This window comes from Pavona decussata, unplaced genomic scaffold, assembly GCF_977016875.1.
Source record: "Pavona decussata unplaced genomic scaffold, jaPavDecu1.1 SCAFFOLD_56, whole genome shotgun sequence".
Taxonomy (NCBI): Eukaryota; Metazoa; Cnidaria; class Anthozoa; order Scleractinia; family Agariciidae; genus Pavona; species Pavona decussata.
In genome coordinates this window covers 225,987-253,678 of record NW_028145478.1, presented here as the reverse complement: position 1 = coordinate 253,678, position 27,692 = coordinate 225,987, and the positions used below count along the sequence as shown (strand labels likewise).

Sequence of the window (27,692 nt, the reverse complement as noted above, 5' to 3'; positions counted from 1 at the left end):
CGCAAGGAGAAGCGATACTACAGACATCGCTGAGGCTGTACATGTTAGAATCTGCAGCCCAGACAAAAACTATTAGCGTCATAGAGCAAATGCTTTTTCGCATGTTTTGCATGCTCCCTTTTGGAAGCGCCTGTGGAATTCCAACATCATTAGCAACGCGGACTGCAGAATTGTTTGGAACTTTCTCGAATGTCCTTAGTTGAATTACAGTCATTCTCTAATTTACTGTAAACCATTTCTTTTATGCATTTTCCGAGCAGTTTTATCTGACCCGAATGAAGAGACATAAACGGTATTTAACATACTTGTCGAATTACAATGTGTTTGAGGTTAAGTGATTCGACGAAAAAGCCTTAACTTGCAATGCAACGGCAGTCAAAATGAATTGGTTATGGTAACAATTATTTCCAACGTTTTTCACGGTTTACTAGATATCAGTGCATTGAGTAATCCTTTGTTGTCCCCAGGTTAAAACGCACTAGTCAATTTCATGGCCAAAACTTGGAGAATTCGTTAAAGAAAGCCAACTTTTATAGCTCATCGTATACAAAACTGATAAAATCAGCTGACAGATACTGCCCTATAATTAGCAGAATTGAACTATAAAAAGAGCTGTCCATGGGGTCAAATTTAGATGTCGCAAATTGATAAACTAATTTATTCGCCCTTTATATAGTCATTTAAAGTACGACTAAAAAATTTGGATACTCTTTGTTTGCTTAGATTTGTCCAGTATATTTACACATTGACATTTTCGTGCCACTGTAAAATATTGTGTGTTTTTCCTTGCCCAGGTTCCTAGGCTTTCCTAGTTTTCGATTCTTTTCGTTTGTGTGTAATGTGTGTAAACCTACGGTAACCTTAAAGACAGTGCAATTTTTCCATTGGCCTCTCTCAGTGCAAAGCCATCCTTTCTACTGAATTGATTTTAGTGAAGTTCTGCAAACAATATTTAAACCTTATGTCTATGGTATTTAGTAAATGAGCAATCATGAGTTTATCTCCATGATTTCAGGGCGAGAAAAACCACTTCCAGTCGTTTCTAATTCTCAGATACAGCTAGTCGGAAGCTACACTATAAAAGCAAGCAAAGCTTTGCTGATTTTTTTAACTGCACCCAGCACTTGAAACACTTTCTCCCAAGTAGTTTTGGTATGTTTGGCCACTAGACGCGAAGTTATTTTGTAAACTAATTTGACTCCTGTTCGATTAGCCATGCTGCCGACTGAATGTGCCCAACATTCCTCACATTCCTTGAATGATTAATCCCCATTGTGTTCGTTAGCGTGTGTTGTTTTTTGATTAGGTGAATTGTGAAGTCTTCTGGAATGGAAATATCCTGTAATTTCTACCTCCAGGACCCAATAAATGTGCTTGAATGTCAGTTTTAGAGTTTTATGTGATTTGCACACGTGTAACTACGCCAGGGTTTGATAATTACGGAATTTTTGAAGCCGACGGATACGAGAGCCAACGGAAATGTCCAAGACATCCGATTGTGACACAAGTGACGTCATCATTGGCTTGTTTTGATGTTTGCTCCGAGCCAGTTATAATGAGCTACGGAAAATGCACCAATCAAAACTAATTAGTTGGCGTAATCATGTCGACCTCAATTCGTGACAGCTGAGAACCGCCATAAAAAACGGGCTCGAATTTCGATCATTTAGCGTTATGCCTTGAGAGAGAAACTAAGTTATCGATAATGGAGAAATCTGATTGGGAAATCACGTGTTTGAACGTCAGAGAGACGTTTTCATGTGGAGGGGATCGGTTTTAGAGTCCGTGGAAGATGCCTGCTCTGGTCGTAAGGCCAACATGAAAGATTTTAGAAACAATCCTCGTTATCTCACGAAGTCAACGAACCGCCGAGATTTGTGGTCACGTGACAAGACTCCCCCGCAAGCTTCAAGAGATTCGGAGAGTACGCATGCGTCCACCAGCTCAACAGAATCTTCCGTCAAAATGGCGTTAACTTGTAAAGTTCAGTATTTAGATGATACAGATCCTTTTGCAAGTACGAATTTTCCTGAACCAACACGGCCTCCAACGTATACCTTCCACTTGAACATTCCACTTTTCCAGCAAATCGCCGGTCTCCACCGATTGTTATCTGCTCCGCACAACGTACGCCGATCGTTTGTTGTTTATATCGCTTTTCAGCTGAGCTTGGAATATTTCGTAGAGTTGTTACTTGTTTGTGTTCGATTTATTTTTATTGATTGTGGTGATTTGTTGATGTAGATCGACGATGTAGCCTTACAACTGTCGCATAATGGGTGTTATTTGGATCTCGAGAGTTCGCTTGAAGAACAAGCCGATATGTTGGAGGGATTTTTAGACAGGTTTGAAGAGATTTTAATCTGACTGTAAGCTTATTTGTTTGCGAAGCCGTAATTACCACTAAAGGAGCTGTTTTATTTTCTCCTGATGAAGTTTAACTTTATGTTATTCTGTTTGTAACTAAATCTTATTTTATTTTGTAGCCGGAAAAACACAATAATTCTGCGGACAGCCCTCTCTGTACGTGTGCACAACTGCATAGGTAAGATTAGCTTCAAAATGTTTCTGTTCGTAAATTTTGTTATGTTGCTTTGCAACCGGTGAAGAGTTACAAGCAAGCGTTTAAATAAAAAAAGCATTGTTTATTAGCTATTCATGTTCATGTTTAGGGGCAAAGAAACTACTTTTTAACTTGAACTGTGTCAAAATAAAGCTGTCTGATCCATTTGGATTTTCTCGAACACACACAAAAGCCTTGCCAACTGTTGCGAAAGCCAGATATTTGTGAAGTGTAAAGGTCTGTATTGGATGTTTTGAGCACTTCGATATAACATGTAGAGTTTGTTGTTTTGGCATATATCGTACAACAATGCACCATCTCTACAAGATGCAGTGTTGCTTTGCTAATAGTTGCTGGCCGTTTGTACAGCATGCTGGCATTTCAAGTAGTCAGGTTATGTTACTGTTTGCCAGCTTATTTGGGTCAATAAGTCAACAGACAGCTAGTAGTTAGAATTTTGCGATTTCCGTTCTTTACTTTTACCTTTCGAATAATACAAACAAAAGGCATAAAACTATATTTTTTGTTAGTGCAATCGGCCACTTGTGTCTTTCACGAAAAAAAATTTCACGTAGCGCGTTACTTAGTTGGAAGGGTAATTTGCATAAATATAGGTTTGTAATCAGCGATCATTTTACTCGCGGGATATTTACTTTGAGCGATCCGTATGGCTCCTGTGCGTGAGATGTAGTTGTTCGTGACTGAACTTCTTCCTTATTGACCGTCAACAGAAGATTTTGTCGACGCACTTTTAATAAACAGCAAGAACGGAACGATATACCGGCTGGATTTCGTGCTGTCCATTTCAGGGTCATGCTGATTTCACTCTGTAATTGATTTGCGATTGAGTTAATTTTGTAAAGTGAACTTTTAATCGCTTATCGTGGGAAAGTCAGTCATAGCACCAATTTTTGAAAAACATTCCAATTTGTAATCTTTCTTTTACGTTCTTTTGTGGCTGTAATAATAACATCGGACCGTTTTGGGAGATGCTGTGAACTTTCCTTTGGTGGTTAATCACCCGAGACTTGGCTGACCATATTTAAGCTTGACTTAAACGGGTCTTGTCATTTGTGCTTGCAAGAGACAATGAAGTTGTTTATCATGTGTAAATTGGTGGAACTTTTACCATATACATTGCCAATCTTGTACTCTCTTGGTGTGACCTTGAGTATATTTTGACAAGCCAACAGACTTGGCCTTGACTTTGAGTTTTCTAAAGAAACTGACTGAAAATCTGTAGCATAAAAACTAACAAAGGGTCATCACTTCTGTGCTATTGATTTTATCACGGTTCCTACGTTTTCCTGTTTCAGTTACGTCTCTAGAAAATGCCATTCTGTTCTTTCTGTGCACTAAAATGCTCTCAGCAAGAATGGAGTGTATTTCAACCCAGTAATTAAAATATACAAGGCAAGGTGTCATTGATAGTCATTTCAGATCAACAGCTACGCAAGTGTTCTTAGTAATGTTTGATCCTGAGAAGTTATTTTTTTTTAATTATAAATTTTATAAGTAGGAAGAGGTAGAGTTTTCAGTGAAAGTTTTAGCTGGTAACTTATTTCATGTAATTATTTTGTACTTCTTTCAATATAGAAAAACATGTCTGCCTGAACATGAACATATGCGTTAGTTGGTAGAGATGTTTTAAAGAAGTCTCACAAGTTTACCCTTTTTACTTTGGCTTTTTCAAACTTATTTTATGGTGTAAAACATTCAATAAAGAAATCAGGCCATCATGTATGGGAAAAACAGGTTATGGAATATCTTTCATCCTGCAGGTATACATGTGCAATTATTATTTGTTTTTTTTAACACTTTGATGCAGACTCAGTGAGGAAATCTTTTGGTATCTGCTTTTGTTAAGGGAAATAACTAGAACGTTTGTTTCTGAAACTCAGAAGCTACAACTGTATAAAAATGTCGTTTTTTTTCATTTCAATGAAGTGGTCCAGAAATTCATTTGGTTGTAGTGGAAAGTGCAAATTCCCTTCTGAATTTGAAGCAACTTTTAAGCCAGACAAAGCATGTTTATTGTTATTGTGAGACAATGAATAAGAACAATTTAAGCTTAGGCAGAAAAAGCACTCTGTCTAAAAATTAATAGATTAACCGTAATACATGTACATATAAAACGTTCTTGGAGAAAAGCAAAATACTTCTAGTCTGGAAAAAATTAGGTAAAGAAATTTGAAATTAGGAGCCAAATTTGTTGAATGCTAGCATTCAAAAACCTATTAAAATGTCACAAAGTTTCATTATAATATTTTTATAACTAGGAAAGATTTCAAAACTTGGCAACCATCTTGATCTTACATGTATATGGTTGTTCCTATTTTTGGTGTTGCGAAACGAAAAGTAATTATTTTGATTTATCCTATGACTGACCATGATACTTGCTGGTAGATCATAGTTATTGTAAATGTTATATACGTGATTACAAATCAAGGTAATGTCCCGGTCAAGTGGAAGCTTCAACATCCCCTCCCTCCCGGGCATACCCCAGACATTTGACCCCTTTGCCTTCCCTGGGGTGGGGAATTTGAACCCTAGCCTTGATGAAATGTGACGTGTCTCAGTGCTTGCACAAGGCATGATAAGTCTTGGCGGAGGTTGACATGTCAATTTTGTTTGATTTTAAAGGGAAGGATTGTGGCTTCACACTGCGCTGCTGCGCACAAGATACAATTTACATTCAAAGCTTACATACTGTAACGTCTTATTTTCAAAAACCTTAAATACTCACCTGAAATGACAATTTCAATAATAAGTTTACTGACAGAGTAAAATGATATAGGAGTTCTGGGCCTTTCTGAAGTTATTTGACATACTTTGTTTTGTTAAATTAATAATTAGGTAAAGAATGAAGGGAATAAATAATGTATTACATACATACATTGTGTTAAAAATAATGACTACCTGTTAATTTAATTGTAAACAGATTTTACCCCAATTTACATAAACCTTTTACTTTCTTTGATTTTTGTCATAATTTTTGTAAGTTGTATTGTGAAATCTCTGAACGGCATGGCTATTGTCACTTGAAATTTTAATTCATAAGCTACATAGAGAATTGGTATCTGTATTAATATTTTTTGCTACAAATCTAAACTTACTTACTGTTGTAAAATATCAAACAATGTTGTCTTTGATTCTACATATTATGTCCTTCAAAGAAGTTCTTGCTAAAGTACTTCCTGAAAGTTGTTTCCTTAGTGCATTTGACATGATGACACATGCTGATGGCATATTATTATCTTAGTCATGTAAATTCATGTACTTGTTCAATGTACCACGGTCTGATCTGATTAACAGTACAATTTAAGCAATAAGTAGCAATTCTTATATCAGTTGTAACAACTCGAAATAAGTAGATTTAGTATTATTTGTGGTGTCTTCAAGTTAGTAAGTACATGTGTTTGTCTTTCTCTTGCAGCAAAACTTCTTGCTTCATCAGGAAGAGAGCTTAGGAGAGCATTGTTCTCTCTAAAGCAAATTTTTCAGGTAGGAGTTTTGTTCATTTAAATTTTTTATGTAATGTGCTGCCCAGTCAAGATATGCCAGCAGTCAGTGATGTTGCTAGCTACAGCCAATTACATGTACCTTTAGTTATTTACTCAAAAAAGTGCTACCTATGCGTAAGTGCAATGTATCAATAAGTACCTTCCTGGAATAAGCTCTACACCCTTGAAAAACAATGCAGTGCTTATTCCAAGCACTTGAATTTTAGTGTGGTGCTTAATCGAAGAGTGGTTTTACAATAATTATTAATAATATAAAAATGGGTTCCTTTTATCCCTAAGAATTCCAATTGGCACATAATGCCATTGACAACTCTCTCAATATTTGATGGATTTCTATGAATTTTTTACTCCAATATCACCTTGTGAAGAACATAACCCCCTCCAATATGTCATACATGTATGGTTCACCACCCCCATAACTTTTCAACTTTTTTTTCTGAGCACTTGTTGGTCTTAAGGCAAATGTCATATTAATCAACATGTTGAGAACTACAAAATAAGCTACATAACTGTATACTTTAGGGGTATATCTAATGTACACAAGGATCAAAATTGGTAAAATTGGTATGACAAAGGCTAACATGGTATAGAAATGGACTAATAAAACATTAACATCAGTATTGAAGATCGTTAAAAATTAACTTACGTGGCAGCCTATTTATTACTGTATTTGAGTGGTTTCCTTTTACAAAGTGACTGTTTAAAACAGGTCAAGACATGGCAAAAGCTGGTTGGAGCTTAGTACAATGTAAAAGGTGACCATGACCATTTGATAGACATCAAAATTACAATAATTTAGGGAAGTAATTTTCGGGACTTTGACAACTGACCACTTAATAAAGAGTGACCGCTTGATTTGAAAAATCACCAGTTCATGTATGTATATAACTTAACTTAACTTAACAGGAAGTTAGTTTGGTTTGAGTAAAAAATAGAGTTCACTAAATAACATTTGTAGAATATTCCAAGTGCAGTGGCCATATGCCTACAGATCTTAATAATTATACTAACAGAAATTTCCACAGAATTTGAAGTTAAACCTCTCTACACTGTAGGTTACAGTGTATTGATGTACTCAGTAAATGTCATACAGGCAGTTAGGGTGTTAAATCAAACTGGGTATGCTTAGTTAATTTAGTTGCTTACAGGGATGCAATCCTCTGCTTGTCAATTGACAGGATGGGCAAACCTTACACATCAGGCCAGAAAATATGTAATCTTGACTAACATAGCCTGCTCCGCAGATGGAATCAACCGCCAATAAATACCGTTTGCAAATTAGAACCCAAATCCTTGTACTAGACATTTTGTTTCCTTCATTGGGGGTCTGTAACAAGGATTTGGGGGTTAATTCCTAGATGGCATTTACCGGCGGTTGATTCCATATATGCGACACAGGCTAGACTCACAGCAAGAAAATAACGTTTAATGGTTGTTTTTCTTTTTGTATTCTGCAGGATGATAAAGACCTTGTGCATGAATTTGTTAACTCTGATGGCCTGAGTGCATTGATATCAGTTGGACAAGATGCTGATCAAAATTACCAGAATTACATTCTAAGAGGTAAGCAGATAACATGCTTGTTTATTGCATTATTATTGTCATATATGTTTTGTATAAATTTGTTGTATTACTTATGAATTATTCACACTGTAGTCATGGATGTCCTTGCTTTGTGAGCATATCAAAAGTGACAGTGTACATGTAATTGCTTTGATTCATCTGTTCTTTGACTTTCCTACCATAATTTGTGATTCTACAAGACAATATTTATCAGATATTAAATATTTTCCTTGGCATACATCTATAAAGATATTGAAAAAAATGATCAATATTTTGGAAAACATAACATTAAGTTAACATGACTTCGTAGTGGTTGAAAACCATGAGTTATTTTCTGCTAAGGGAAACAGAAAGCATTTTGTAAGAGTTTCCACAGAGTTCTCAGATTAATTTAGAAGAAACCGTTGAAGTTATGGCGATCTCAAAACACTTGCTTAAATGGTTCATGCTTTGACAAACATGAAAAAGTCATGAACACTGCAGAAATACTTGAAGTCCCAATGGAGATCGATGTCTGATTTCTCTTCACAATATCATTCAGGTCATGAGAATAAAGGAGGTGATCACCAATTAAACAAAAAATGTGCTAACTAGTACCATTAGTAATATATAAGGAACAGTGCAGAGGATATGTATATGGACAATGGGATGTAAAGGAAGCAGTTGTTTACAGCTTTAAACTCCATGTGACATACACATTAATGATTAAAGGTGCTGTTACACTAAGCAATTTTTCTTGCAATTTTGTTTTGACACAAGTTGCATGAATCATTGCTTAGTGTAACATGCCCTGAAACGAACATGTCTCGCAATCATTGCGAGAAGTAGATTAAAGTCGTCTCTACTTCGTGCAATGGTGACTGCAACAAAAACTTTGTGAGGCATGTTTGTTTCAGGGCATGTCACTAGTCAACAATTTGGGCAACTTGTGTCACAATGGTGCAACAAAATTGTGAGACAAGTTGCAAGAAAAATTGCCTAGTGTAACAGTGGCTTAAGGCATTTACATGTTCAAACTCAGATTATTCATGTTGTGAAATTTTTGTACAACGAGATACAGGATAAACCAACCCAAGTTGGTGTACATGTATTTATGCCAGCCAAGCCCAATACCAAGTGTATTTACTGGTTGAGTGATTTGCAGTTTACCTTCAACACTGACAACCAAATTTTTGTATTTTTTTTTTCAATAAAATTTAAATTACAGTCTGTAGGTAGCTGCTTGAGAGTGCTCCTTTCCTGCGGCAGTAGAGTTTTAAAGATTGAGAATCTTAGAGTTACTGCTTTCAGCATTTTGAGCAAAACCATGTATAATTGGAAACCATTGGGTATTCTTCATTTCATTGTTATGATTTCCTCTTTTGAAATTGACTAAATATAAATGTAATTTCGTTTGAGGTAGTAAGAACGCACTCCTTATTGCATTTGGAGTCGAGATTGTATAGGACAATCAACAAATCGGTGGATCTTGGGATGCGTATCTGACATTCCCAGCAGATTTTGCAGGGGCAGATGACATAATCACTAACTTGGCAAAGTAGAAAGAGCCTGGGATCGAGATCATCGAACGCACTCCCTAATCTTTAATTATTACTACCGGTAGTACCTGTATAATATTGTGGTGAATGCAAGAATTCTAGCCTGGCTGTTCTCTTGCCAGGTGTTATTGAAAGCACCCCCTTTGATGCTTGTACTTACGTGCTCTTAACTCCTGAATTGACTAGTAAAATGTTTTACTGACAGCTATTGGTCAGATCATGCTGTACGTTGATGGAATGAATGGTGTCATTAACCATAGTGACACCATCCAGTGGCTCTATTCACTCACAGCATCCAGAGTAAGTGTTATTTATTTCAGCTACAAGGAATTTCATGAACCTTGAGAGTGCTTGAAAATCCTTGAATTTGTATTTATTTAATGAAAATTTAAGGCTTTTAACATCCCTGAAGTTGAAAGGCCTGAACAGTCTTTACAAGTTCATATCTGGTTATTGTGATTAATGTGGCTACCGACATCCATTTGGAAATCTTGAAATCTCACAGAAGTCTGTAGCTTTTAGAATGTTCACAATCATAACAGTTCACTTTCCTTTCAAAACCACACTTCTTCCTGAGTCCCAGTCTGACCATATGTAAATGCAGTGCACTCTGCTGCAATGTGACCAACCATCTCAACTTTTCCCCCACACATTCTGCAAGCCAGAAATTTGTTTTGATGGTTATATTACCTTCTTGATGACCCTGTTACATGTAGTTGTAATTCTTAAGGGCTGATTTGGATTCTCTCTTTCATCACTGTCATTATTATTAACTTGAACTGTGGTTTAACAACTAGGCAGTGGCCTAGAGTGTTTGAAACGTTCTTTGCCTCAAAAAGTAGACAATTCCGCTTAATCCTTTCAGAACAAGAATTTTTTTATTTCTCTTTTTAAACAATTTTATATATGCACAAAGTTATACTCCCGGGGGTAAATTTACATTTTAGGCACAGGCTGCCCATACTCTTTGGTCTGTATAATTATCAAGCATTGGCCAATTATTTGCTAAATAAAGGATAAGATTCTTTACTTAATTAGGTCATTTTCAAGTGGGTATTTTTAAACCATTTGAAGCAAAGCGTGTATAGCATTAATATTTTGTTCAGTTTCAATGGGGAGAAAAAACGTTCCAAATTATAAGACAAGATAGGTCCATAGCAGGCTTTGGCAACTGTCCTGTTACGTACTTTTTGAATGGAAAAAGAGCTATCCTGTACAGGGGGATGTATACATAGGGATAGTACTAGAGGACTTGTAGTAGCACACATAACTTTATTATCAATATGATAATTAAACAAGGGGAAAGAGAAGAGTTGCTGTACCATACTGGAGATATTGAGTACATGTTCTTTTTGTACTGGATGTTAATAGTATTTTTCCTGCCTTGTCCTCAGTTTCGTCTAGTGGGGAAGACTGCACTTAAGCTTCTTCTGGTATTTGTGGAGTACACAGAATCCAACTCAAGAGTGTTGTATGAAGGTGTTCAAACAGTGGATAGTAATCAAGGTGTGAAAACAAAATAATTCAAAATAATACTTTAAATAATGCATCAAATTCATTTTGGTTAAATTCTTTTTTGAGCAGTTATCAGATTTTTGTGTATTTTTTCTGCTTAAATCATTTTTGAAGAGTGAAAATGTTTCAATTTGTTTGGTAGGCATTAACACCCACTTTAAGTCCCCATGCTTTGGGCCAGAGACAACAGGATGGTTGTTAGTAGATCTATGCGTATACTATACTTAAATACAAATTGTTAAACAGACTGCTGATTGATGGCGACTAAGGGTGTGTTCTTTTGGGGATATTCAATAATATTAATGATGGCCATAGGTGGTATTGTATTCTCAATGAATACTTTGCATTCTGGTAAGTCTTGGTTTTTAATGTCTTTTTTGTTGCTGAAATCCTCTCAAAAGAACATCATTACCAAGTATTTGACATCAGCATATAAAACGTTGTCAGTGAGGATATTTTATTAATACACTGAATTTGGAAATGGCCATGTTCTTCTTTAGTGTAATTAAAATTATTTTGTAATTAGTCACAGCAAGTGAGGGATTGTCTTACAGTCTCACTGTGAGTAGAAAAATCTGGAAACTGTTAAACAGTTAGTTGGCCAACATTCTAGTGATTCAAAATGTTTTGAAAGTCTCTCTCTTTGAGTCAAGCAGCTATTTGTAAAACCTGGATTCAAGTTTTCCGGCTTTGTTCATGTGAAATGTGCGTGTGCTATTGATGCTGGAAAAACAATGCAGAGTACAAAATGAAAAAAAAAATTTTGGATCACAACAATGTGATCCACCACTACATAAATGCTTTAAATGGAATTCAGGTGAAAATCATCAAGGCAAACATTAACTAAGAACTATGGCTATTATTTGTTTTTCAAACAGTTGTTTGCCAATTCCCAGGCATATTGAATGAATATACTTGTATCCAGTTTATGTTAATTTGGAAAATCCTCTGATTTACAGATTTTAGAGGGTTGTTGGGCAGGGCTAGACTACAGATGTGAAAATGTTTTTTGTTTTTGTTGTTTGTTTAAGTGAGAGGATTTCTCTCTGCAGGTGTCAAAGATTGGGCTGAAATTATAGGAATTATGACAGATAAAGATTCCCAGGGAGATGAAGAGATTCTCATTTATGCTATGACACTTATCAATAAGGTAAATAAAACATTTTCTGCGGTCCAAACATATAGTAAGCGGCGACATGGTCTGAAAGCTGACCATTTAAAATTGTGCCTAAATACAAAATACTAACCTCTTACCAGCTAAATCAGTACTAATTATTTTCTCATGCCTTGAAACCCAGCTCAGGGAAATGTGCACTTACATGTAAATCAAGCTAATGCTCATAAATTCCATGGTTCCTGGCTCTTTAACAATGCAAAAGAAGTTATTAATTTTCATACAACGTATGATTGTTTGTGAAGTTTGGGAAAACCTAGCAAAAGAGTAAAGATAACCCTGCTATAGCTTAGAGTAGCATCCCATCTTGGTGGGGGTTTAGTAATAAATGTACATGTATTCCTGGTTGCTTCATGTCTTGGAAGGCAGTGGCCATGGGGCCTCTTCTACCTGCTATGATAGTTGTTTGGATATTCCCACAAATATAGAATTTTGTTGTTAGGTCCTGTATGCCACACCAAGCCAGGATGAGTTTTATAACATTACTGATGCACTTGAAGAACAAGGGATGGAAAAGATAATCAAGGTATTGTCATGACAATTACCACCATAATTTTAAAGTCTGGTTTCTATAATGATTGTTACTGAATGGAACGCATGGCCTTGGAAATCTGCCTTAGAACCACCACATTAATCTGAGCAAGTTCTAATGGCCCATTGTTGGTTGTGCTAACAGTGTTTTAATTAGAGGTTTCAAATGCATGATATCTAATATTTCAAAATTTCCGCTTCCGTGATTCTCGCGAGACGAGATTCTCATATCGAGAGACGAGAGTCGGGTCTCTCAATACGATAATCTCGTCTCGCGAGAAACCAGGCAAGACTGGTAACTTACTTTTGAGCGGTACTGTAAGGCTTCTTTCTGGTTACTAACACATTAGGCAACCAGCTGCCCATTATTGTATGTCTTGGTTGTTCATGGTTAGTGCTACTCTGCCAGGTGCTTTTGGTATTCAGTTTGTGGTGTTGTAGTATGACATTCTACAAGTGTAGGTGTTCCATAATGGTGCTCCGAGGTTCCTAGTCAGTGCAAATTACATCACAGATTGACAATCCTCTCCAAGGCCTGTTTAGTGGGCTCTTGGGAATCAGTGATGGCACCAGGCATTCTTCTCACATGACACTGAAACCTGTGGATTTTCCCTTCACTGACATACCCAGTGTGACTGGTAAATGTACTTTGTGTGTTTGGGGGTGGGGCTTATGATTGGGTTACAGTCAGTTCCCTTGTATTTTTTTTTTTTTCAGGCTGGTTCCCAACCTCCAAGTTGCAATGCTTTTTCCTTTTTGTTAACCAGGGCCCAGTTGTTCGAAGCCTGATTAAGCTAATCCTAGATTAACGTGAACTTTGACTCGAGTTTAATTACTAATCAATGAAGATTCTTCCAAAAGAGTTTTGTCCTTCAGTATTGACTTAGACTTTTCTTTACCTTTTGCTTGAAATTAGCCTTTAAAACCATTTTAAATGAGCAAGATGAAAACCTCAATTAACTTTTAATCGTGGATTAGTGTTAATCGGCTTTCGAACAGCCCGGCCCAGGTCTTACTGCAGTTCATGTTGTCCAAATCATTGACAGTGTTTTTAATTGCCATTCTAGAAAAAGTTGAGTTGTAATTTATTGTTCAATTATATCTTAGATGCACCAGAAAAAAGCTGGAACAAATATTGATTTGGTGGAGCAATTTAATATTTATGAGGTAAGCATATAATTTACATGTATCTATTTTTGGTGACACCTGTTGCATAAGCAGTCAATGTCAGAAGTAAAATTATTCATTGGCATAAAATGGATTGTTCAAATTCTGTGTTGTGTTGGGTTATTTTGTCTGCTTGTTTACTGGCGAGTAGGTTAGCCTAGAATTTATTGGTGCAAGGTAAAAGTTGCTCTGGTGGATAAGAGTCTTGTTAAAACAGAGGGTACAAGCAGGTTACAGCCTCACTATAGACATGTCATTTCAGGTTCTCTCTAAATCCCACCTTCTCTCCATACCTGTCTTAGCTGTTTGAAGTCACACAAAGGTGGTACCAATGCTTGACTTATTTATTTTGTTTGTGACCATGAATGCTTTGTTTGAACTGATTCAGTTTTATAAACAAAAGGAATATGTCAAGCGTTGATTCCTCTTTTGTGTACTCACCTGCATTTATAGAAAAGTAAGAAGTAAATTTCTTGTTTATCTAGCCTTTTGCTAAAAAGCTAAATATGCAACATAAGTTTCTGTCATGGTAACCAATCTCTGTACCAAAACAGAAGCTTATCTAGAGTAATTTCGATTTCAAGGCAAAAAAAGGCACAAACCAGACTGTGAAATAATAAATGATAGATGTATTTTTTTAGTTAGTGACACAGGCATAAATGGAAAGAAAATTGAAGTTCTCCCAATAGAAGATGGACCTCTGACCTTCTGATTTCTAGTTGAGATGTACATACTAGGTTGGAGTCTCCTGTAGCTCTGTGGTAGAGCATCTGAACTAGTCATTGAAAAGTCATAGGTTCAACTCCTGTTGGGAGAACTCGGATTTTCTTTTTCTGAGTATGCCTATGTCACTGACTGAAAGAATACATCTATCAACCCTTGAATCGTTTTACTCCACATCACATTGCTTCCATACACAGTCTTTTTTTGTTTCAAACCCTCCTGGACACTGCTCATATAGTTAATCCCTTACATATTGCTTTATAGTTACATTTGAATCGTGTTTTCTTACAGTGGTTTCTATAAATTAAGGTAATGCTGAAAATATTGTGTTGTTTAGACGGCACTTCGGATTGAAGATGGGGATGAAGAATTTCCTGCCTTTGGAAGCTCTCCATCAATAAGGTATTGTACTGCTGGAAATAGAACAGGATGACGAGTGCATTGATTTGAATATCATATATAGTCACTAACATGAAATAGACGTAAAATTATTGTAATACATCTACTATCACCATCCCGTTTGTCAATGGCGATTGGATTATTATATTTATTTCAAGTTCAATTCTGTAGTTTATTTTGTAACTCATAATGTCCACAATGGCTGTTGTAATGGCTGAAACATGTCTTTAAAATTAAAAAAGTGTTTTGTTTGTCTTCCAAATTATGACTCCGTCATTATTGTATTTCTCCCTCAGTTGAATGGTTAACGTCAACTCCTTGTCACCTCTTCCCTGTAGTTAGCAAATTGCCAGTAATTTTGCCATCGTAGTGTAAACAGCATTAATTTTCTCCTCTTAGACAAAGAAAAAGAACAGCCGCCTTTGCCACAGGTATGATGCAGTACACTGTCTTTTAGTAGCATCCAGGGTTGCCCTAATGCATGGGCACTTTCCATTCTGGCAAAGAAGTTCCTACAGTATTTTATTCTAATTCCTAAAAAATGTGGGTATTATCTTTATAACATATTTTGATTGTGATTATTTTTTTCCCTGCTTTTTTTTGTATAGCTGTAATTCTTGTAACAACCTTTTAGCTTTATATTTGTAATATAATTTTGTTGATAGTTTTTATTACACTGTTCAGTGGTCAACATCAGCAAATCTACTGATTTGCTGATCAGTTAGCCTGAATGGAGACATCTGCATGCAAGCTGCTTACGATTCTTATAAGTTTAAAGTTGTTATGAAATGTGACATATTTTGCATGTGTTTAAAAGTAATGTCCATAACATTTTTTCTGTTGTTGAACTTTGAAGGTGATAGGAGGCGTAGTCGGCGGCACAACTCTATCAGCCAGATTGATGTATCATGTATCACCAAGGACAGCCACTTGGTACCTCCAGGAGCTAAAAGTCGTGATGGCATACACAAGGTTGCTAGTGCACCTAATGTAGGAACAGCTGTCAAAGTGGAGCCCCCTGCATCACCGGTTAAAACAACAGCTAGTACTACACCATCCTCATCAACAGAAAGCGAACTGGACGAGAAAACCAAAAGTCGACTGGCGAGAAAGTATGTAGCAGATAGATTTATGCTGATAAGTCACTTTTGGAGCTTCCGCTGCTGCACAGTGCTCTCAGAGTATTATTGTTTCATTATGTTTCTGATTAGAAGAGTGAAAATGATGTTTTTTTTTTTATTTTTATTTAGCAAGGATTTACCAAATGAGTTCTTGTTTCTCCTCTCTGGGCTTCTTTTTAATTTCTAGCGGGAGGAATAGTGAACGCATTAGAACTTCCTTTCAACGAAAATACGGTAGATGTTGACCTCCTACATGTATAAGTAAATGGACTGGATAATACATCAATGACATGAATGGTACGCTTGAAACAGTGATTATCAGCTTAAACAATACACTTGTATTTTCACAGAGAGCGGCGTGCTGCCAGACGAGCTGCTCTTGGAATAACAGAGTCTGAAGCAGAAGAGCCTGTTAGAAATGACAGGAGTAGGCAGAGAGCGGACAGTAAAAGTAGTGACAATGACAGGGCCCACTTGGAAGTGTCTTCACCAGTCAACGACAGACCACGCTCACCTCGGGGATCACCACGCCCCTCACCCAAGAGTTCCCCAAGGTCTTCACCAACTACACGAAGAAAGTTCAAGTTTGACGAACCTAAGGCAGAGGGTGAGCTGAAAGAGTTTCACGTCTAAGTTCTTTTAAGTTTCAGACCTGTTGGGTTCCATTTCAATTCTCGTTAATGACCTTTCTTAAGTGTTAGGAGTAGTTCCTGAAGACATGATGGCTGGACGTGTTGTTTGTGAAGGGGTTATTGGTCATCGTGGTAGAATATGATAATGAACAAAATATTCGTTTGTCTCACGATCTATTCACTTTAGTTGTGGATCGTGGCGGTCCACAGTTGCTACTGTCTATTGTAGTGTTTCTTGATCGTTGGTATCCAGAAATCCGGAATTTCTGTTCTGTTATCCCTGTTGACGTTGCTAGGGGTGTAGCCTGCCTGATGTGGATGGCTTCCTTGACCCTGCGACTGTATAGCAATATGAGTCTCGATCAAATAACTTTACCTTGTGTTAAAGTGGATGGTGGCTAGTCTTGTTGGCGTGCTCTGAAACGGCGGAGGGCACAGTTAGGCCGTACCAAGTGTGATGTAAGTGTGGTGGTGTATTTTGGAGACTATGCGTATGCCTTCTTGTGGTAGGCAGCGGTGAAGTGGTCTGGAAAGTCCCTTTACGTAAGGAAGACTTGCCCGCACCTAGACCTCCGTTGCGAGGATCAAACTCCACCAATCTCAATAGCAGTAGTAGGTCGCTTGTGTTGGAGGACAAGAGCTAATTCAATTTCCTGAATTTTCTAGAACAAACAAGCCAAAGGTCGAGAGGAAATCGAGAGGAACAATTTCGAGGACCTGACTACTCTGGCAGACGTCCAAAAGCTGAAGAGTCTGCTCATAAAAATGAAGAGGAAAAACCTTTACCTCGAAGGAAAGAAATGACTGTAACAACGACCAGTAGGAAAAAGACACCTGAAATAAAAATGGAAGGAGAAAGAGAACCTTTAATCAATAATAATATAGATCTAAATGGGTCTTCAGGCCATAGGACTAGTGATGAAAGTACAGACACTGACGAGAAACTAGGTTCAAGCACCGATGATTTATTAAACGGTGACAGTACGTCAAATAGACGAGTTTCAGAAGAAAACTCTAAACATTCGCCAGACAATAGAGCGACTTCAACTGGCTCGGCTCATGAAGCCCGACGCCATAGTTCTGTAGACTCTGAAAAGCGGTCCAGTATTTGCGAAGGTTTTCCTGGGTTTCCGAACAAGAAAATGATGTTATCAATGTTATACGGACAACAAAAATCGACAGACGATATGGATCGTAAAGTTAGTGATCCAAGTTTGTCAGGAGGTGAGTCAGTTCATGAGAGAAAGCAACAGTTGTTGTCATCTGGAGACAGTGATGAAGCACCTCAGAGACACAAGGATATGCTAGACGTTGAAAATTTAGTTTCTGAAGCTGTGAAAAGATTAAGTGGGTGTCCTGAGGTTGACGAAGAGAATGAAGAATCGTCGAGTGCTCCTGAGGGTGACTTTGAGGGGTTGCTAAATAAGGCAAAATTGGGTCTAATGAAGCAGCCATCGGATGATAAACCGGATCCTGCAGCAGAGGAGGAAGCCAGAAAGCAAGAAGAACTTCGGAAAAAACAGGAAGAAGAACGCAAAAAACAAGAGGAGGAAGCGGCAAGGAAAGCTGCAGAAGAGGCTGCACTCCAAAAGGAGCTTGAGTGGGAAAGAATGATTGTAATGAAACGAAAACTCATCGTAAATGACTTTAATTTCACTGAGCTGGAAAATGACGAAGATGAACTCCTGGATTGTGCTTTGGCAGCTGCAGATGAAACAGATGCACATCCTCACGGAGGAGTCCCTGTGTTTGGAATCCCACCTCCCCCTCCCCCAATGCCTGGTGGACCACCCCCACCCCCTCCGCCCCCTGGTGGTCCGATCCCACCTCCCCCTCCCCCTGGACCATCAAAGGCGCCTTCAATGAATAACGCCAATCCAAAGAAAAAGTTAGTACGTTTGTTTTGGCAAGAAGTTAGGAACTCTCCTCTTATAAATGGTGTAAACAAGACAATCTGGGGGAGCATTGATACTGTGGATATTGACACCAAGAAACTAGAACATTTGTTTGAGAACAAGACGGTTGCGAAAATAAAGGTACGAATGTGGCATTTGTTTTTAAAGTTATATTTGTGATTGCATGTTTTGGCTTGTGATTAATACAAGGGACTTTGTACCTTGTCTTTTAAAACAACGAAAGCAAAGCGTTCATTTAATTTCCCGGCTGAACAAGAGTAAAATAAAGCTGGCCTTCGTTTAATTTACATTTCCTGCAACGGGTTTATCAAATTAGCACTAAAAAGCCTTTGCCCAATGTCGTCGCTACATGCTGTGGCCATCGTTGTGAAGAATGGTTGTTAATTTTGTATTAAGAAAGCACCTTTGTCTGTGTAGATTTGTGTATTGTAAACCAGCTTATTCTCAGGTAATCATCGGTTCTCATGTCAGGTCACGCCCACATTTATAGTGTTTGGTCCGATATCTAGTGCGCATTTATAATGACTTGAGTGTCATCACGCAACAGAATGCTATTTTTCGTCAACTTTTTCTTTCCTTTGCTTCTCGTTTTCAGAAGGGTGAAGGAGATGACAAAGATAAGAAAAAGGAAATTGTTGTACTTGAAATGAAGCGCTCTCAAGCAATTAACATCGGTTTGACCAAATTACCACCTATCAGAGCTTTGAAGCAGGCCATACTCAACATGGACAGTGCAGTGATCGACAGAGAGGGAATTGATGTGAGTATGACACAGTCTATGATATCCTACAAAAAGCGTTTCTTCCCTTTGCATCGTGTGACTGCTGGTAAGTATCTCCCTAAAGTAGCGACAAAATACAGTCACCCACTGGAGAGGTGTTCATCCAAGGGAGGTTACGGTAAGTAGAGGTTTGACCTGTCTGATAGTTGTAAGCAAATCCCGCAGGTAGACACCACCTCCCCCACTGTAACCAGCGTCCAAAGTACCAGTCACAAAATACGGATTTCCTGTACAAAAGGCAATGGGTAACAACAGCTACTACCTACTGTGAACCTTAACACAGGCTCTTATGAGTATTGACTAAGACCTCCAAGGACGAAATTCTTACACAAAAACTTTAAAGTTACCTTTAAAGTGAAATTGCATTTTCTCGTTTGTAAGTTGTAAGTTTCTTTACACAGATGAATTGTTCAGTGTGGTACATACTTTTGCGGCAACTGTGTCAATTGAGTGTAGGTGAAGAATGTGAATGAATTACAAACTCTGTTTTCTTTTCATGCAACTTTGCAAGTTGTTGTTGACAATGTGTTAACCAAATCCTTCGATTTGCTGCTTGTTTAGAAACTGCTCCAGCTTCAGCCCACTGCAGAAGAAAAAACCAAGATTCAGGAAGCGCACATGTCAAACCCTGATGTAGCTCTTGGAAATGCGGAGCAGTTTTTATTAACAATGTCATCTATTAACGAGCTGGCTCCGCGTCTTCATTTATGGTCCTTTAAACTGGATTATGACCAGTTGGAAAGGGTAAGAGCGCACAACAATTGGATAAATTTAGGCTGAGTTCACATTGTAGTAGGATGCATTTGCATCAATGTATAAAGTTTTGTGACGGTCTTGCTTAGAACTTTCAGACTAATACGAAGCGTTTCCCGTTTCCCTGTGTGCATTGTTTTCATATGTGCTGGCTTTTCCTCATTTGAAAATAAATTTTTTAAACATTTTTTGTGCATGCTACTACCTGAACTCGCGGATATACGTCCGACCCTGATATTATTATAAAAACATTATTCTGATCTGTTTTGAGGGAGCCTAATGTTATAAGCCTTATGGTTTCCTTTTAGGCTTCCTCGCCACTTTCTTTTATATAACCATGTACTTGTTGTTCTGTTTGTGGTAAAATAAGTAAAATAAGTAAGTAGGTATAATAACTTCGCTTTATTTGCAGGAAGTAGCAGAACCTCTTATGGACTTAAAGGAATCTGTCCGAGAATTACACAACAACGAAACATTTAAACACATCTTGGCCACACTTCTAGCCATAGGAAACTTTTTAAATGGGAAAAAGGTACGTGAAGCAAAGGCTATTTTAAGGCGTCAATTTTAGTGAAGACTGGCCAAGATTAACTGATAGAATATCAAACAGATAAATGAAAAAGTTGCACCATCACTGTATGGTAATTTGCTGAAGGTCCTACTTTTATCGCGCAGCACTGCCTCTGTATCGGACGGTAGTCTAGCGCAGCCCCCTTCCCCCCCCCCCCCCCCCTCCGCAATTATATCGTTAGGTTTGTTCCGAACGGTAGTTACGGTTTCTTGTCAAAGGGAACAACGCGGATCGGCCTTGAAGGCTGACCTCTTGATCTTCCAATCAAACTTTTGACCGAAAATGGAATTCCCAATGGACCTACCACTGTGCAGCTAATTAATATGTGAACTTTGTGTTTCAGGTGAAGGGTTTTCAGCTGGATTATCTGGCTAAAGTACCTGAAGTCAAAGACACGGTGCATAAGCAGTCATTACTGTATCACTTGTGTTGCATGGTGATGGAGAAGTTTCCAAACTCTTCGGATCTATACAGCGATCTGGGAGCATTGCATCGTTCCTCTAGGGTAATCTGGATTTTGTTTGCTTTTACTTTATTTCCAACGTGTCTTTGGTAATTGGAGATTCGTGAACAGTTGCGCATAAATTAGGAACTGTTTCATTCCCAACAGCACCTACCTTTTAAACGACAGAAATAGAGTTTAAAGGATTAGACAACTTTGTAACTTCTCTCGAAAAATTTACGATCTCCGTGAAATCGTAACGGTTGGCGCTTTTTTCAAGTTTTTCTTCCCAACAGGAACATTACTACTTCCTTAAACCTTTTTAGCTACGCTACCAGAGGTTTTGCTGACCTTGCAATCTACTCTGTGTAATTTAGGTTTTGCTGTTGTACTTTCAGGTTGATTTTGACGTTGTGCTTGATAACCTGAAGAAGTTACGGGAAAATTGTAAAAGGTCGTGGGAGTATTTAAGCATTGTTGCCAAACACGATAGCACCAAACAACTCAAAAGCAAGTGAGTAACAGCGCCTGTGTATTCTGATTAGGTGCCGTCTGGATATATATTAGGAGAATTATGAGCCTTGTATTGTTGAATAATTTATGATGGGAGTCGAGCAAAGGTCAGTTCTCAAGTTAATGAACCCAACACATAGTTATCAGTTGGACTCCCATCCCAGTCCGCTGGAGGTGGCCGTTTATATGAAGGCTCGATGGGCTGACCCGCTTTAGGTCATGCTTATTTTTGTTGTTTAAATGTCGTTGTGTTTATATGGGTAGGCGGGCTGGGCCGCTCGGCGAGATCCTGATACTCTGTTGAAAAAAATCTCCAATAAACGAGCCATCCCGCCTTCCGGAATGAAAGTGTTTCTTTGCTCATGAGGATTTTGCTGAACAAAGGCGCAAAGTGATCACATACCAACTAAACAAATGACAAGTTTCATCTCCCTTCCACATAAAGAGGTCCTGTGAAGTCGTAGCTAAATACATTAATAGAACACCGTGTTTGCTGTTCTTTTGTCAGAATGAGTGAGTTTTTAGCAGATGCCCAGGAACGAAGCACCATTCTGAAAGTGGTCCACAGACGAGTTATCAACAGGTTAGTGATCCTGTAAATGGTTTGAAGCCAGGAATCATATCATAAGTAGGTAAATTATGATCATCTGGGTGCATGTAGTCCTGAGAAAGACTGTTTGAGGTGACATTGACTGCACGGCTATTCCGAAGGCTTCCGAAAAATGCTCGGAAGGACTCGGAAGGATCCGTTACATCATGACTAATGGAAAGTGCTGTATTCCTAGACTCTCGTACGGTCCTAGTTCGAGTTATTCTCGTTGTGGTTTCATCTGATCTTTTATGTTTCAGGAGTTCTGATTGTTAATATAAGAACAATAATTAAAAGACTCGCTTTCCCTTGGATAAGCAGAGTTTAAAGTACCCTACTAAAGTCTTACCGAAATGTTTTGAATTTTTATAGGTTCCACAAGATGTTACTGTACTTAGGACTGCAATCAAGCGCAGCGAACAAAACAAAGGTAAAAACTAACAGATTAAAGGAATTGGTACACTTGATAAAACCATAGTTAATATAAAAGACAATGGTTATGAAGCCTGACAAATTCCTTTGTTATATGTTTTTGTTAGCATTTTTGGCCTTGACAGTTCACAGACGACAATAGATTTTGAAATGTGTTGGAGCAACTGACCAGTAGAAACGTTCGTGTTAAGATATTCAACTGTAGTGTGGACATTCAAACAAAGGATTGTGCATTGTCGTGGCCCTTCCAACATAAATTGCAGCACCATTGTTTTCATGGCAAAGTTTCATAACCAGTCCCTCAATTAACTATGATAAAACCTAACGGAGGAAAGTCTTTTTGATATAACTGTTTTCTTCTTTAGGTTAACGAGTTTTGTAAGATTATCAGCGAGTTTTCATTGGAGTACCGAACGACGAGAGAACGAGTGATTCAGATGAAGAAAAAGAGAGAAAACCTGAGGGAACGAAGCAAAACAAGAGGAAAACTGATCACGGAAACAGACGTAAGCAGTGAAATACAAGTTTTTTATTTGTTTTTTAACTCTTTTTCATTCATTTCATTAATTGTTTCTCCAATCCTAATAATTAGTGCTCAAGTATAAGAAATAGTTACTAAAATGCAATATTAAATAAATTACAATTAACTTGAAAACAATTCAAAATGGGGAGGAGAGGAGAGAGGCACCTCTAGTAAAACTAATCCTGTGCTCCCTATGCTCTGTCTCAAGAGTATTCGGTTAACACGCTCAGGGAGTGGTAAGAGCACTCGCCTCACACTAATGTGGCCGGGTTCGATTCTCGAAATCGCGTCATGATGTTGTAGGCTGAGTTTGTGTTTGGCCCTTTTCCTTGCTTTGAGAAGTTTTTTTTCCGGGTAATTAGGTTTTCCTCTTTTCTTAACAAAAAAGCAACATTTCAAAATTTGAGTTCGATCCGGAGAGTCTTCCAGGTGGTAGTCCTCTGTGCTAATACGTTGATATTTAAACGAAGAACTCACCTGTGTAAATGGTCTGGAAGATTTCCGGTTTAATCTCAAGCATCGTTTAAGTTATAATGTAATATTTGACATTCTTTTTCCCGTTTTCTTCAGTCCTATTCGGCAGCAGCTAAAGCCTCCGCCGAGGAGAATATTGAAGCGTTCCGCCGTGCGCTCATCTCAAATGGCGACGAAGCTGAGAATGCGAAAGAAAAGTTGAAGAGTGCTACACTTCCCGGAACGCGAAACAGAGTCAAGAGTGCAGGACCATCACGCTCCAACTCAACAGCCATTCAAACACAAGACGAATTCCCGGATGACAACACGGATGAGGTTATTAACACACTGGCCAAGTCTGCCACTGTACCGGACTCAAGAACACGAGTGCGCAAGCGTAACAGGGCCACTAATAGGAAGTCAGGTGAGTTGGAAGGAGGTCTAGATTTAGATCGGAAAAAGTTCCGTAGGCGCTTTTCATTTTGCGAACTAATTGAAACGCAAATGGTACGTGCCTATCAACTGCAAATTTTTCGGAACAAGCGGACGACCATCGGAGGTACTGCCAATTTTTTTCCATTACAATCAGATGGTTCGGTTGTACACCGTGCCATTTGCACAAAATTTCCATTTCTGCTGCTCGCACCGACAGAAAACTGGACTGTGAACTGTAAGGGGAGCAAGGATATGGTGCAGTGGTGAGACCACTCGCTACCCACCAATGCGGTCTAGGTTTGATTCCTGAAGTTGACGCCATATGTTGGTTTTCGTCTTTGGTTCGAGGGTTTTTTCCCGGGTTCTCCGGTTTTTGACCCTCCACAAAAACCGACACTTCCAAATCCCACTTCGACGATTTGGAACGCACGGACAACTTTAAACGAGATCCTGAGCTCTAGTTACAGTAGACTCAAAATAATTTGCACTCGGCTTAATTACTTCTGGCAAAACAGCAACAAGTCGCTACTATTGAAACAATGGTATTGCAAACGGAACGTTTTAGCGAAATCGTTCGCGCCCTTTATTAATTCTTGAAAAACGCCGAGAAATATACTTAATGAACCTGGGAGGAGAGGCATGGGTGTCAGCTGACCAAGGAAGATGACGCCTAAGATGAACCGCCAGACTCAAAAATCGTGCTACTTCCTCGCCGAAATTGATGGTACGATACGATACGATACGATACGATACGATACGTTATTTAACGTGGAATTTACGCTTAGCTTAATCTGCTAGTTTACAGGTAATCCACGGCCAAGTATATACTAAAAAATCAGAAACTAAAAATGAACAACAATTCATGGTATAAAAACTGTAAAAGCTAAGAACTAAGAATCGGATGGAAAAAAAAAAAGAAAAAGATAAACACATTTTAATTACAGATCATTGGGGCGTGTCTGTTTTTTTTTTTACTACCGCAAAAACAAAAAAGGAAAAAAGAAAAATAAAAACGATTATTCGACGCATCATTTTGTTAGGTTTTCCTGTTGTTTTGTTCGTCTTAACCCTGCTAAACAATGGTACCATGGCTGGCTCGATAAATTCATCAAAATGGCACACTCTGAAAATAGTATGCGCCATGTTGTAAGAATTTGAAGGGCTATTATGTGAACATTTGACAACAAGAACGTGGTTTAAACTCTTATCCTTCGCTTCACGCCTTAAATATGCCGTTTGCTGTTCTTGTTGCAGTTCGGAGGACCTTGAAGAGCGGTATCAGCCCGGAAGATATGGAAAAACTCACTAAACAGGTCAATATTCTGGACAGCAAATGACGTTGGGTCAACTTAACTTAATATACAGAATTTATCCTTAATTATATTTTATTCAAAGAGATAGTTCTATGTGATATTTTATTGCAAGACACTCTGTTTCAAACAGAAAAGAAGCTGGGTATGTGGCGGAAAGCCAAATTTCTTATTTGTAAATAAATGGTAATTCTGTAGGATCTTTGTAAAATTTATTTTCCACGTCTCTTTTGATAACAAAAAAAGGTAATCGATTGCCTGTGCTATTGTATATTTTGGAGTTCTGAAATTACTCCGACGAAGTAGAGTTTCTGTGTAATATATTTTTGTCACGTCTGAAAATTTTCATTAGCAATAGATTCTTTTATTCCGAATTCCAAACAGCCGAGGTGTTAATGCAGTATTTTTCTACCAAGTTAATGGGAGGGTTTTAAGATGGACAATCTTTTAATGCCTATGCGCAATATAGCTTATGAATCAACTGTACCCATTATTTCTTTCTTTTATGTTTGGTTGGCTATAAATATATTCGCTAAATGACAGTTATTAGAGGTGAAAGTTGTGCCACTGGATTGGTTTATTTAAACACTAGTACCTGGTCGTTCGAAAGCAGATTAGCGCGTAAGGGTTAAAATCATTCAAATTTTTGTTTTCCTTATTTAAAAGTATTTCCCATTGCTTTAGATCCTGGATCAGCTTAATTGCATTTTCAACAACCGTGCTAATACTTCCCTGGCATTGGTGCCCTTGTTTTTTCCATTGAGAGAAATATTTTGACGTATGATGTAATCTGTCTCATTGCCGCCATGATAGGTTATACCAAGCGTCATATAGCGTGTTTACACGTGACACGCGTATTTAGAGTTACTTTTTTGTTACCAAAATGTGCCTATTGGACTCCCCAAGCTGATTACGTAAAGTGAGTCACTCATCTTAGCTTTTCTTTCTGTTATGATTGCATGACGAGGTAGGATTCGGGCTTCAGGTTGAGGGAGAAACTATTCATAGTTATGAGTTCACAAACGTGTTTAGTTGGTCTTGATATCTAATTAAGCGATTTCAGTTATCTTGTATTCATAGACCCTGTTTACACCAAACTTGACATGTTTAAATCTGCGACGTAAGTACGGGAGTAAAGCATATTGGAAGATTGTTTTGTTCAAGACAGTTGCTTTTGTTAAATTTACTCCCTCGAAGAAACATTTAGAAGCTTATTTAATTTTGTGTACAAAAGATCCAGATTTTTTCCTGGTTTTTAATATACTGTAACCGTCGTTCAAAGGTAAACATGTTTTAAGTTGGTGTAAATGGGAGATCAGATAACAACATTTGTCTATGAGCGAATATTTAAAAGAAACTTTTTGAGCTGTACTTTTATTGTTACTTTCCTCTGGTGCTCTACTTTTTCACATTTTCCTTATTTTGCACTGTGGCGCTTTTACTTTTTAAAGAAGTCGTGAAGAGAACATTGTGTTGAGTTACTAGCGAATACTCGTAACTAGCATCAATGGTAATACATGGTAGCCGCTAAGACTCTACGACTGAAAGATTTGACACTGGCTAAAATACGTTTAAAATTGCTTGACGTCTCGATCGAAAATCTTCTATGACTCATCACACACTGATGATTTCCGATCGAAAATCTTCTTTCGTCACACATCACATATCGATGAAGATTTTCGTTCGAAACACCAAACCTTCGTTTTTAAACCTCTTTTTATCCAGTGTCAAATCTTTCAGTCTTATAGTTCTATCGTGAATATTCTTGGCCGCAATTTCAATTTTTTTTAAGGTAGTCACTGGAAAGAGTGAATACTTCAAGGTGTCCGAAAATCATACGAAGATGTCTAGTTATAAATTGGTTTCAGTTAACAAGCCGGTCTTGTGCTGAACTCTCTGTAAATCCTGGTATAGGTTTATGGTGTGATGTTTATTTGAGATTCTTATACAGCTTAATTTTAAAAACTCCAAGATGCGTGGCCTCAAAGATGGAGAAGATAACGGAAAACTAATTGTGAAACTCTTGTTCGCATTGAATCATTGTAGTAAATTTTAACTGGGGGTAGATGTACGGGGAACTGGATTTTTAATAACTATAGATTCTTATCCCTTTTTATAGATAACGATATCAGTTAGTTACTCTCCAAAAGCCACATGATTGGCTGAGTAGAGTCTTATTCTCTCTTACCATTCCCTTTGGGTGTTCTTTAATAAAGAGCCTGATGTTTGAAGCAATTTGCATTTGTTACAGTCGTTGACTTTATCTTTTTTTTTTTTCTTGGCCAATAATCTTTGTGGAAAGATGGCTGGCTATAGATCTTTTGTATGAATTTCAATCAGCCTGCGCCCCAGTAAGTTTAGGCTAATTTAATGTAAACAAAAGAATAGGAGATTTCCATTAGAGCGAACCTTCCACGTGGCTGAGTTCACAAAGCGAATAAGGGCTTGTTTACATGGAGGGAGGGTAACCCTCTAACCCTTCTAGGAGGGTTACCCTCTTTTGTTTTTCCCTTTTTCCTATCTG

General features: G+C 37.9%; 1 protein-coding gene across 1 annotated transcript; it reads left to right on the top strand.

Moving 5' to 3' along the window:
- The first annotated feature begins 1,652 nt into the window (after nucleotides 1–1,652).
- Nucleotides 1,653–27,403, top strand: LOC146480002 (FH1/FH2 domain-containing protein 3-like). The gene is made up of 25 exons (XM_085110097.1): nucleotides 1,653–2,127; nucleotides 2,245–2,345; nucleotides 2,487–2,545; nucleotides 6,000–6,067; nucleotides 7,545–7,650; nucleotides 9,394–9,488; nucleotides 10,583–10,694; nucleotides 11,756–11,853; nucleotides 12,320–12,403; nucleotides 13,516–13,575; nucleotides 14,636–14,700; nucleotides 15,097–15,128; nucleotides 15,554–15,809; nucleotides 16,169–16,425; nucleotides 17,117–18,486; nucleotides 18,962–19,126; nucleotides 19,709–19,891; nucleotides 20,313–20,432; nucleotides 20,815–20,976; nucleotides 21,312–21,427; nucleotides 21,935–22,009; nucleotides 22,388–22,445; nucleotides 22,813–22,953; nucleotides 23,541–23,847; nucleotides 25,113–27,403. Exons 1-25 carry the CDS (start codon nucleotides 1,759–1,761, stop codon nucleotides 25,193–25,195), a joined length of 4,542 nt encoding a protein of 1,513 aa, XP_084966223.1. The 5' UTR covers nucleotides 1,653–1,758; the 3' UTR covers nucleotides 25,196–27,403.
- Nucleotides 27,404–27,692: the final 289 nt, after the last annotated feature.

Coding starts and splice junctions, on each gene's coding strand:
- LOC146480002 (XM_085110097.1), top strand. CDS start 1,759: ATGTGGAGGGGATCGGTTTTAGAGTCCGTGGAAGATGCCTGCTCTGGT. Junction 11,854..12,319: donor CTATGACACTTATCAATAAG/GTAAATAAAACA, acceptor TTTTGTTGTTAG/GTCCTGTATGCCACACCAAG. Junction 19,892..20,312: donor ATTATGACCAGTTGGAAAGG/GTAAGAGCGCAC, acceptor CTTTATTTGCAG/GAAGTAGCAGAACCTCTTAT.